This window comes from Sitodiplosis mosellana, unplaced genomic scaffold (genome assembly GCF_009176505.1).
Source record: "Sitodiplosis mosellana isolate CC-2019 unplaced genomic scaffold, AAFC_SMos_1.0 Smas_scaffold_38, whole genome shotgun sequence".
NCBI classification, from domain to species: Eukaryota; Metazoa; Arthropoda; class Insecta; order Diptera; family Cecidomyiidae; genus Sitodiplosis; species Sitodiplosis mosellana.
Window position 1 is genome coordinate 832,439 of NW_022595280.1, and position 12,900 is coordinate 845,338.

Sequence of the window (12,900 nt, forward strand, 5' to 3'; positions counted from 1 at the left end):
ACAGAAATCAGTTTATTGTGAAATTGGGAAAATTCATTTAGATGCGAACAATGGCGAATGGCTGGTGCACAACAACGCCGGCAATAAATAAATTGTAAGGAAATATAAAAATTATTATATGTTTTATGGCGTTGTGCATTTATATTCCACATTCTCTCTCTTCTTTTTCTCGTCGACAGAATCGTTTGAGGAGCGAGCAGAGCTGCCTGGCTGGCTGCAAAATGCTCGGAATTTTGGTTTGGGCTTGCGTTGTGCTCGCCATTTACGCATTCGAATATGAATATCCGTTGTAAAAATTGATTCGGATATGGGCAGAGGTTACTCTGAATTAATTTTCACATATTCACACAAACAAACAAACACAATGGCCCTCGGCTGACGCACAAACAAACGAACAGAAGAGAAAAAAAGAGTGCGTCGACACAATTTATTTATTGAAACAATTTCCAATGATTTCCATAAGCATTTTGTTATTCAATAGGATTACGTAATGTGAATAGGATGCGCATATTGACGGGAGTTATTTGGTGGATGTAAAAACACTGTTCAATTATTCGTGTTGCGCTGGACAATTTGTCTCTCGATGATGAACTGAGCAATGGCGTGGAAAGGACAAATGGACATGGCACATGGGTTTAAATCAGAAAAAAAACCATCGAAAATACTTTGTTTTCATACATTGTTGCTGCATAGATACTGATGCTGAACCAGTTTATTTATTAAATACGGAAAATAATTAAACGATGACATCGAGATTCGTTGCTTCAACACAAATTGATGAATTTATTCTTATGACTATTCGATTGACATAACTTTTGTTACAACAACAACAACAATAACAATTGCCATCCAACTGCTTGCTTCCAATGGAAAGTCATCACAAACAATGGCACAAATTTACAAAAACTTTTCCAGTGAATCGTCGAAAAAGATCAATTTCCTTTCAAAAACTGTTATTGTTGATACATAATGAAATAATTTGTAAGCGAATGGCGATGTGATTCAATGCGAAAATTTATTCACTGAAACGGGGAAAGTCGATCTTTCTTTATCTCTTCCTTCGTCTTGTATTGTCATTTGCCACATCCGAAAGAATTTAAATTGTTCATCGATTGGCAATAAAATCCTCAAACTCCGAACAAAATCGACATCTTTTTCGCATCGTAGCAAAACAAAAAAAATGTCGCTCGTATTGCGAATCGATTACATTTCAAGTCGCGCATTGTTATCGCAAAGCCATTTGTAAAAATGCACACAATAGACAAATCACACAATATTCAAAAATAGTTAAATAAAAGGCCAAAAAAATCTCTTGAAACCGAAGCGAGCGAACATTTTTATTGACAAAATGGTATTTATTCATAGTTTAGGTGATTTGCTTGGCAAAACTCAGTCTCGATGTCGCCACCGAACACACTATTTATCGAATCGACCATAAAAATAAATCAAAAGAACAAAATATGGCCAGCCTTTTGTTCATTATGTTCTTTTTTTCCCAACTAATGCCTCAATATGCAAAAAATACATACATCGTGAATTGAATGATTAGAATAAAAATAGAGTTTATGATTTCCTTTTTTCTGCTAAATCACAGCATGTGTGTGTGTGTGGTTTACTGTGATTCGGTTGACATAAGAATTATTTGCTCCAGTTTTTTGGTGACTTTTGATTTCTGTGATTTCGATCGCTTTTTCGCTGACGATGTCTCCGATGGACGTTTGACTCTTTGTTTGCGCTTCCGCCCGGTTTTCACAACGACTTCTGGATCGGCAGCAAATAAACCGCGCTCGGTATCGTCTGAACTTTCGGTCAAATCGACGAAACACAAAACTTTCAACTGCCTTGGCTTTGACTCTTTCTTGATGACAATCGGTGTAAACGTGACATTTTCTTCGACACTTTGCAAAAAATCACTCGTTTGCTTGGCATCCAACATATCACCCGCATTCTGCACATCGAACACACACTCCAAAAATTCGACGTTGAAGTACTGGATATTCGCATTCAGATAATCAATCACATCCATGGTTCTGTGGAATTTTTTTGCATGCACTGCAATTAAGAAATCTTTCACACAACAATGCTATGGCTACTTCAGACCTTTTGGTTGAGTCGTTGTGTTTTATGGTTTGTTGTTGTAGATTGGAACTGTCAAAACAATCAAAACATTCAGTGCAATCAGGTGATTGCTGCATTTAAATGTCAATGTGTCATTCGAATCCATCGATTCGAACTGACACTTTTTAACGAACACCCAGTGCAAACTGATCAGCAACATTTGAATGTTGTCTTTTTTTTATTGCAAAGTCAACTTCGTTGAGATTTTGTATCACCTGAAAAAAAAACTAATGTCCAAAAAATATATTCTTTTTGGAAGAATATCTACATGAGCATGTTTTCGAAAAAAAAACATTTTCTTAGGTTTTTTTACATTTGCAAATTTTTTTCAGAAATTTTGACCTTCCAATTTTATGCCCGCTGTAATAATGCTCATTGTAGATTACGAATTAGTTAGGAATATTTTTCAAGATATTTGATATTTTCTGCCATAATACCGTTTATTTAAACCGATTGTCAATGTTGCGAGCAATAGAGTCATAATCCTCAGATTTATGAGCAATCGTACAAAACCAACCGTTTTCCCACCGAACAAAATCAAATTTCAAAAGAAGGAAAAGACTTTGCGTCATCTTTCTTCTGAAATGAATTTTTCCGTGGAAAACATCGTCCGATTTGAACTTTTCTGCATGGTTTTGATTCGAAAGACTAGATGTCGTTATGTATGTGTGGAAAAGTTTGAAATTGTACTTCCCCTCCCAAAATGCTTATCAACGAGATTCGAATAGATACTGTATTAGCTCTCACACACAATCAACCGAACAAAAAAAGGAAAAGAAAAACTTTGCGCCAACAAACAAATAAAATACATTACGATAAAACTAACTTTTTCGATAATAACGAAAGCATTTATCGCAGCTGCTTCGATTTATCATAACATTTGTGATTTATAATAACTTTTAATGGATGCGACCTTAGTGTGCGTGGTTTGCACTTCAACAAATTCGAATTCCATTTTTGGGCAATTAAGGGGGGCCAATTTAAATGTTCATATTGAAAAAATATTTATCTGTTAAAATTAACAAGTACACAGTGGTGTGAAAGCGAACCGTTTCCACGAAGAGTAGTCATTAAGTGGTGTGATAAAGTGAAAACAAATACACTTTGCCATCGTTGGGGCAACAGCAGAGCGATATCGCCATGCCGTTTGGTGGATGGTATAAAAGGAGCGTTCAACGAACAAAACATTTTAATCGTTTAAGGACACTCGATCATTCAACATATTGCCAAGCTGTTGACTGGCATGAGTTTTGGTCGTCGACAACACCGAAAGAAGAAGAAGAAGTGCGCGTAATAAAGTACATTGAGGTGTATACGTATAAAAATGTGTGTGCCATATCAAATTCCATATGAAATTCAATAAGCTCGGCACAAACAAGTTTAGAAAAAAAAAGAAGTGAAGAGCGTTACAAAAACAATAATAATCGAATAAACATAAAAGGAAACGCGTCAATACTATTTCCCCCCATCGTGATGATTGCATAGAGTGTCAGTGGGAGAGTGTAAAGCATCAGGAAAATTGTTTGTGCACGAAGAATCAACCAAAACACGAGAGAAGAGAAGAGATACACCAGAAAAAAATACAACAGTTCAGACAATTCGGGGTGGTATTTCACAAGCATTATTCATTTTACCTCATTCTGGAGTATACTTCAAAAACTGGAACATTCATGAATATTTATTGTTCTATTGACTTTTGCTATTGTATATTATAATCATCAGTATCGTCCTTGTTGTCGTTCCGCATGATTTTTTTTTACAATGTAATAGTAAACAAAAAGTAAATTTCGCTTGAGACAAATACATTTGTGTAGACGGCTCAGCATCGGGGCATGATATTGTAGGGGATCGCATATTCCGATGTTTCCATAAAAAGAAAAAGAACATACTTTATTGCTGCTGCTACTCACAACAACCAAAAATATTTTCCTAATTAAACCAAAAACTGAATGGAAAAAAGTGTATGTTTGCGTGAGAGTAAACGACATAGACCTACAGAGAGAGAGAGAGAGAGAGCAATCTGTGGAAAAATGAAATCTGTTGCCGTTTTTGCGATTATTGCTGTGGAGGTGTTTGCTGTTGTGATAGCAACCAAAAGTAAGTTGAAACTTTTATATTTAATGCTGAGCGTCGTATCTGGTGTGTTTTTACAAAAATCAATTACCTGTGTTCATAGTCATTTTCCCCAAACATTTCATTCCGATAAACATGCATAAATTTTCATCGTAGTCGTCGTCGTCGTCGTCGTTGTTGTTGCTATTGTCGTGTGGTCTCTAACTCCATCGCCGAAAATCGGCCACAATATCATTATAATATATTGCTGTTGTTGTTATTATTATAAACTGCGATGGGATGCTAAATTTTCCCAATTTTCCCATCCGAAAATAATTGCTATAAATTTTGTTTCTACAACATGATTAGATCAACAGTGGCGCAACAAAAACCAGCCCATTAATGGTGCGAACAAAAAGTTTTGCTCGCGCTTGTGTTTGCCTATGTACGTGCCAGATAACATTAATATTTATTTGTTGGTGTTCGTTTTAACTATTAAATTTGATTAGAGGCACGTTATTAAATTTACACGAGTTCTCCTAAATTCAAAGCGAATACTACCACCACTCACTCGAATCGGCTTGTTATTTATTCACTTGATTGAATTGAATTATTTTTATGCGCGACACATTTTTTGTTGATTTTTGACGTTCTATGTGTGTGGATCCGTGCAAACAGAACGAACAAACGAGTGAATGAATGAACGAATGAGTGAGATAAAATCGACAAACGTACTTTGGAATTCGGTGGCTAATGGTAACACTGTCGAATTTGTGCTAATTGAACGAGAAAGATGGATTGGTCAAAGTGGAAATATTAATGGTTTAGCTGTTCGTAGCAAGTAAGCAAGTTCTATTTCGCTCTTTGTCTCTCTCTGACTCGGGGATTGGGATCAAAGATACCAAAAACTTGATTAATTATAATATCGACATATATACCAACAATGTGCATAAAGCTTGTTTGTCTGAAATCGATTTCATGATGACCAAAAACATAGTACATTAGACTCCCTGTTGGTCGTTATCATCGTCAACATCAGCGGCGTTGTTGTTGTCGTGTCGATGAGGAAAATCCTTTTGATCCTTTCACAAATCCGGTCGATTGTTCGAGGCGGGTGGCCGACCGACGATTAATTTTCATAGCAAAATATAATTTTTATCGTCTAAAACGACGCAAAGCGAGAGAGATATGGATGTGGATCACAAACAGAATTCATTTACAAAGTTATATCGACGACGTAGAAAGAAAGATTCTTGAATAAACTAATATATAGAGGCGAAAAACCCCTTTGATTGTATCATACTCACTCTCTCACTCTATCAATCTACGTTCACTAGATTCTGACAAAACTCATCATTTTTCTGTGGATGTGTTGTTACAGTGTGCCCATCGGCGATAGAATCATAATAAAATTTTGTTTGTAGCATCCCTTTGATCCACGCTGTCAATACCTTGCATGAGCTTATCTTACACCCAATTCACTGAAAATAGATGTGCAGTGTGCACTCCCAGAGCAAGCACATCGCACGTATATATTCAACACGCTGAATCATGCTAAGTAATGCCAAAGCTTGAGAAAAACCAAAGCCATCAACAATCACCTAAATGTGGAGCAGCAGGGAAAGCGGCAACAGCATAATCATGCCCACATTCTACGTTTCATTGCTGTGTAAGGCATCCTGCATCTCTCGGTGTAAAGTTTCGAACAAAACTGAAATTGTTTATATTTTAAAATTAAATCTGTGGCAACGATATATATATATATAGCGAGTGGGAGAGAAAGAGAGAGAGAGTGGAGGAAGGAAAACCTGACCCCCTCACATGTCTAAGCACATGCGGGTTGCCTTGTGAAATTATGTATAATTCTGTTTTGCCACATTGATTGGAAAACCTGCGTAATGGGCCAAGTTTTAACACATTAAGTAATTATTATGATTATGAAGCGTGGCAGAGAACCGGCCATAAGAACAAAGTTAGAGGCATTTCGCTTGGAATGCAACTAGTTCATATTGACTCTGATTAAGTTAGACGGAGCGAAATAAAATGATGAAGAAAATGAGGAGCAATATGACGATGAAGTTCGTCTTCGTACTCAACACATGGCAACCAATTCGGTCAATTCATTGTACCGACGAAATTAACAAGAGCAACGGTAGTTTACGAATAAGACTTTTTCCGAAGATAATAAAATTGTGTCTCGATGTCTGTGTTGTAGCGTACAACTTGTGTACGGTTTATTACGAGCTCACAATAAAGGTAGTGTCATTGGATAGGTCGACTTGACGATGGCTCGGGCCCAGATTTTCATTTGATCATTCGTCATTTTGACGGTGGTTTCACTTCATTTACTATCTCTTCCACCTCTCATCCTCTCATCTGCCACCACAACATTCGACCACTGTTCGCCTCTCCCTGTGTGTGTGTGTGTGTGTGTGTGCGGTAGAAGAGTAATGTGTGGGATTAAATCACACTATAAATCGAAGTCCGTGTCAGGATGTGGAGAGATGGAAAATTGCAAATGCCAGAGTAATGACAAAATTAATTTTGAGGCAACGTGTTTCACGTGCAAATGCATAGATCGAGAACGAGAGCGAGTATATGTATGCACGGTATAGACAAGGGCAAACCACGGATTCCAGCATACCAAACATAGCTGGCACAGATAATGTGAGTTTTTGCTGTGGATGCTCATATTCGATGCGTGCTTGCATATTTTATCGATTACATTCGATTGTCTTAATATCCTAAAAATATGATGGGAATTTGAAATATTGCCTATGGTTTGAGTCCTTCGTTCGGTTCACTCATTCCTTTTTTGCATTCTCTTTTTCGCAATATGCGTATCTACGGTGTGTTGTTTTTGTTCGCGGTTTTCTCCTTGCTAGTTGTTTATCCATTGCCATTTATTCAAAATGCCGCTATGAGCGATGAGCCATGAATAAGAGCGCATATAACATCCACAACATAGTAAAAGTGAAAATGATCTGACGAACTGGTGATTAAAAATGAGTATTGGGAGACGCTGCCACTGCCGCCGCCGCCGCCACTGCCGCCGCCGCCGCCACCACCACCACACATTGGAGAAAAACCAGAGAAAGCAATAAATTCCTTTTAAATATGAACTACAACTCACCACACCATACCACACCAGCAAATAAAGTATTTCGAACAAAACGATGCGTTAGAATGTCGAAAAATGGCAAAGAGATAATAAAAGAGCAGGGTCACATACAGAAACGGCAAACGGCACCAACCGACCGGCAGCCAAACAGCCAGCGTACAACAGAATGAATGAACCGAACATAAGCGAGAGCGCGACCAGTACAACATATACACACACACCATACCATAGTCAATAGCAAATATGACTCTGGAGAAAGAAAAATTCCATCACATTTTATCGTTACTCATAAGCACATATAATAGAGATGAACGTGTGGCATGTGGGTTTGCAGCGAGCCACATCATAATGCTACACACTGAATTCATATTCATTTTTTGTTGCTCGCTTTCCTTTTCTTCCCTTTCGGTTTCAATTCGACGTGATATACACGATCGACACGACTAAAAATATGTGTGAATGAAAATGCGCGCTCGCTCGTTCGTTTGCTTACTCTCGCATGCCTGAAAATGTACAAAACGTTTGTGCCAGTAAACGAAACGATTATGATATTTGTCTTGAATGTTCGACGAAAATGAACGAGTTGGAAAATATATGGCTGACAAAAAAAAGAGAGAAAGCATCAAGAATGGAATGGGAATAGACAAAAGCTTGGATAATACAACTGCATTGTTTGCTCAGAGAGAAAAAAAAACGAGGCGAATATAGAAAAGGATTATTTGTGTTAGCGAGATGACGATAATTTTATTCGCTCACTTTTTCTCATCTCGTGCTTTGCATTCGACGCCACATTTGGTCGTTGGATGGATTTGAAACGGGATATATACACATTACACTTAGTAGGTACATTTGGGTGCGCTTTGTAAGTATAAAGTGCAAAAAGAGAAAAATAAAATGAATCAAATCAGCATTTATTCCCATTGGTTTTCATCAGTGCGCGCAATATTTGGGGTGCTTTGTAGCACTTTTACAATTAGATTTTCGAAAATCCACCATTTTCGAGTGAAAAAGAATAGCATTTCATATTTGTTTTGGTTCTTTATTTATAATGGCATACATTGCCACATGAAACATGCGGCAAACGGAATGAACATACAACATATATTCTGTGTATGAGTATTTATGTGTGTGTATGGGCAAAAATATGAAATGGAATTACACATGTAATGAATTAATATCCTTCTTTACTTGGAAAAGTAAATGAAATAAAAAGGGCCTAGAGCAAGCAATTTTCCCATGAATTTCGACCAAGTATTCAATAATGACTGTGTACTCTTTATGGTTTGTTTGTTTTTCTATTTTCCCTAAATCTATTCCTCTCTGTGTTTCTTCTCCCTCGTGTTTGCAACAATTTTCTTTGTTGACGTTGGCATCAACATCGCTTCGTTTCGAATACGACACAATTGAAGAGCTACCAAGTACCAAACTCCATACTTTGCTATTGGATCATCATAGCATGAAATTAACGTGGTATATCGATTGGCCGAAAAAGGAAGTCCTCTTCAATGTGGACGAAGCATTCACCGATGAAACCGACTGGTTCGCCTTTGGCTTTTCAAAACGCGGTCAAATTGAAGGATCCGATGTTTGCTATTTTGTCAAGAGCATCTACGATGAGTCATATAATGAGGCTATCGTAAGTATTGAATGATGTCTGCATGTATGGAATTTCATTTCTATACATTTTTCTCTCTCTCTCTCACTATCGCATCGTCTGTCTCTGCTACACCGGACCTAGGACACGTACATCGGAAACGATAAAAAAGTGTACCGAGATTTACAACAGGATTGTGAATTGCTTCGCATTGACGATCGGTCAGTGGCGTTCAAGCGAAAATTCGATACGTGTGACCCGCAAGACTTCAACATGCATGTAAGTACCGAAGTACCCTATGTCTTAACAAATCAGACCACTGTCGATGTTTCGATGGGAAAATAGCAAATGCAGACATACTATAAAAAGAGAAAAAACGAGAATAAAATGAATGTGTTAAACTGTGTTTAGGAGGGAACAATGTATATTTTATGGTCGCGCGGTGAGGAAATTTTGAATTTCCCCATGGATTACGAAATAAATGGAACATCACTACAGAATCAGCGGCACAAGCGCGAAGGTCATACTCATTCACATTCGCCACATCGGAGCGGTGCCAACGATGGTCTGGTTATGGCGCAAATGTTACGTGCCGATAAACTTGTCATTCCGGAAAGGTACGTATAAATCTTGTTTTTTTTTCTTATTCGTGTTCATCGTGGTGCTGCCATGACTGCCACCACTTTCATCTTGTTGAAATTTATTTATGTTCAATTTGTTTGCATAGGGACATTATGGAGGTGGATGTTACATTGAATGAGGTTACGATACCGGCACAAGAAACAACTTACTGGTGTCACATTCAAAAGTTGGGCGATTTCATCCAACAAAAGCATCACATTGTACAATTCGAACCACTTATTTCGAATGAAGATATCGTACATCACATGGAAGTGTTCCATTGTGAGACGGACGTTGGCGTCGAAATTCCATTGTACAACGGTGATTGCAATCAATTGCCTGAAGAAGCTAAAATATGCAATAGAGTTATATCGTTGTGGGCAATGGGTGCAAGTGCATTCACATATCCGAAAGAGGCTGGGCTGCCAATTGGAGGCGCTAACTATAATCCATTCATTCGGCTTGAAGTACACTTTAACAATCCAGAACTAAAAAGTGGTAAGAAAACTCATTAAAAACATTCTTAAAGTGAACAAATAATGCGGTTTTATCTGCCGTACACGGCATCATCGTGTGCGTTGGCTTCATGCAACAGGATTAATCGATCAGTCGGGCATGCGGATCAGAATGGTGTCGAAGCTTAGGAAGCACGACGCAGCTATTATGGAACTTGGATTAGAGTACAGCGATAAAATGGCAATACCTCCAGGCGTGTTAGGATTTCCGTTGAGTGGTCACTGCATCGCCGAATGCACACAAACGGTAATTTATGACTTTGCTCATCGTCCTCCCCAATCTGATTCGGGTTTAACCGATTTACTCACTTGGCTTTGGTACATTGCAGGCACTGCCAAAATCTGGCATCATCGTATTCGGGTCACAATTGCATACACATCTTCGCGGACTTCGAGTTTTGACACGACATTTTCGTGACGACATTGAGCTGCCAGAACTTAACCGAGACGATTACTATAGCCACCACTATCAAGAAATACGCTACCTGCGACATCAAGTGAAAGTTTATCCGGTAATTTGATAGTTTTTGTCACTCATTATTTTATTTCACATTTCGCGCCCGTTGCGCGCACACACACTTCACTCGCGAAACAATTCAATTCATCGCACTACTTTTTTTCTGCTTTTTTTCCTTTACGTCGCTCGTCTTGATTGCATTCCACATTTTCACATCTGTATGGCGACTCTTTTCTCTCTGTTTTGTTTTTGCTTTGTTTCTGTTCCATCCGTCCGTTGTTGTGCGGGGCGCAAAAAGGGAGACGCTTTGATTACAACTTGCTACTATGATACTCGAGGCTATACCAACACAACGCTGGGTGGCTTTTCTATCAGTGACGAGATGTGTGTGAATTACATTCAATATTATCCAGCTACAAAACTTGAAGTTTGCAAAAGTTCTGTGTCGGAGAAAACTTTAGAAGATTATTTCTTCTATATGAAACGGTATGCTATTAATTCTTTTATTTTTCGATGCAGAAAAAAGCGAAAAGAAATGGAAACAAGTAACGCTTAAGAGGAAAAAGTAATTATATTTCTTTCTTTTCATATTTTCATCATTTTCGTTTTTATTATGAACTAACTGTTTGGATAAAATAGACGCGAGCATCAACATGAAGTGTCGTTAAAAGGAGCACGCTCGAAAAACTATCGTTCCATTGAGTGGACAAAGCCACACATTGACGAGTTGTACGGAATGTACGTGCAAGAACCATTGAGTATGCAGTGCAATCAGTCAGATGGCCATCGTTTTCCGGGTTTCGATTGGGAAGGTGCACCCATCAGTCAAGCCTCGATTCAGGTGCCAATGCGACGATTCGAAACATGCGAAAATTATAATCCGTACGGTGTAATTCCACTCGAACAAGGCGATTGCGGATATTTAGGCGAATGTATTTATTAGAGCAGGATCACTATCAAAGATATATTTAAGATTAACTCAAATTCCATCACATTAAACCTACATTTAAGCACACCATTCAAAGCAAATAAAGTCGCTGTTAAATTTGTCTATGTTAATTTTATTCCATTTTTTTGTACGGTTTTTTCTCTTTAATCTCACAAAAATACATATCATAAGCAGTTGTTCTCAAATGAGGTGAGTGAACTTAGCGGCTGTACGGATGAATTTGATTGGCAGACTTGATATTAGTTTTAATAGCAGATGGAGCTTTGCCCATTGTTGAGGCAGCCGCAGGCACAGCAGCTCCAGCTGGCATCGTTGGTCGCACTGGCGGCACCATATTGGCTCCTGTTTCGGGTATCAATCCTTTGCCCATACCAATTGCTGCCACGATTGCATGTGTATCACCTAAATTACTGGTTGTTTGGATGCCAGCTCGAGACGAAGCCTCAACATCCCAATCTTCTCTGGCTTTGCTCACCATATCATGCACATGCGAGATGACTTTGGTAAATTGGCTCACTTGCTTTGCGGCTGTGTCAGGCACCATATTGTTTGCCTGTGAAAATGAGACAAATTTATCGAGAATTTAGTCGAATATTTTCATCCAAATTTTGAATAATTCATGCAAATTTTGATCGTTTTTATGCAAAATTCAAAATTATTCATGGAAAAATCTACATTTTTGGCAAAATTGATTGCCCTAGAACAGAAACAACGTATGATAGGGTTTTTTCATGCTAGAACATTCAATTTTTCATACATTGAAGGCGAGTATTCACAAATTGGTGAAAAAATCCACATACTTTTTGTTCATGTGCCAACATTCGTTGTTCGGCGGTTGGTTCGGGCTTCGTTCGAAGGTAGTCCGGTACTAAATCATGGGCAAAAACTGGAATTCGACCTTCGGTTAAATGAAAAATAGCTTCATCTCTCTCTTGGGACAATTGTAAAGGAAGCACTGTCAAGTTACGAAGCGGGGGACCCAGTTCATGTGCAAGAATCTTTGACAATCCAGTCAACTGCAAATTCAAATGCAACAATAAATAATATTAATATGAAAAACCAATGGATTGAAAGTAGTAATAACTTACGTGACTTGAAATCAATGCAAAATTATCCAAAAATGTTGGCCAATTGATGATTTCATACTCGGTTTCAATCTTATGAATCATTGCGCCGATTGAGATTTTCAAATCATTTAACCGACCTAAAACCGCATCGATCAACGACTCCAATTGCTTTTCTTCACGTTGCATTTTGGATTTGTGGATTAAAACTATTAAAATTTATCGAAAAATATAAAAATTATGCAGCTTTGCGGTGTCTCACAATGGTTCGTAAACAATTCACTCGGCTGTCAGAAGTGACACTTCATAGGTGGTAACACTGATTCATATTGAGTTTCATTGGGTTCAATTCAGCAAAAATGTTCAAGCGTATGGCAACAGATGGCACTGTTTCCTCCAAAGAGAGATT

General features: G+C 38.1%; 2 protein-coding genes across 2 annotated transcripts; one reads left to right on the forward strand and one right to left on the reverse strand.

The window, feature by feature from the left end:
- Positions 1–3,309: 3,309 nt before the first annotated feature.
- LOC129569649 (tyramine beta-hydroxylase) lies at positions 3,310–11,527 on the forward strand. Its single transcript, XM_055448733.1, has 9 exons — positions 3,310–4,215; positions 8,701–8,927; positions 9,030–9,164; positions 9,297–9,502; positions 9,613–10,004; positions 10,102–10,268; positions 10,351–10,533; positions 10,777–10,964; positions 11,118–11,527. Exons 1-9 carry the CDS (start codon positions 4,068–4,070, stop codon positions 11,419–11,421), a joined length of 1,950 nt encoding a protein of 649 aa, XP_055304708.1. The 5' UTR covers positions 3,310–4,067; the 3' UTR covers positions 11,422–11,527.
- LOC129569656 (mediator of RNA polymerase II transcription subunit 8) lies at positions 11,524–12,779 on the reverse strand. Its single transcript, XM_055448741.1, has 3 exons — positions 12,516–12,779; positions 12,228–12,443; positions 11,524–11,980 (listed from the first exon to the last, which is right to left on the reverse strand). The coding sequence occupies exons 1-3, from the start codon at positions 12,678–12,680 to the stop codon at positions 11,627–11,629; spliced, it is 735 nt and encodes a 244-aa protein (XP_055304716.1). The 5' UTR covers positions 12,681–12,779; the 3' UTR covers positions 11,524–11,626.
- Positions 12,780–12,900: the final 121 nt, after the last annotated feature.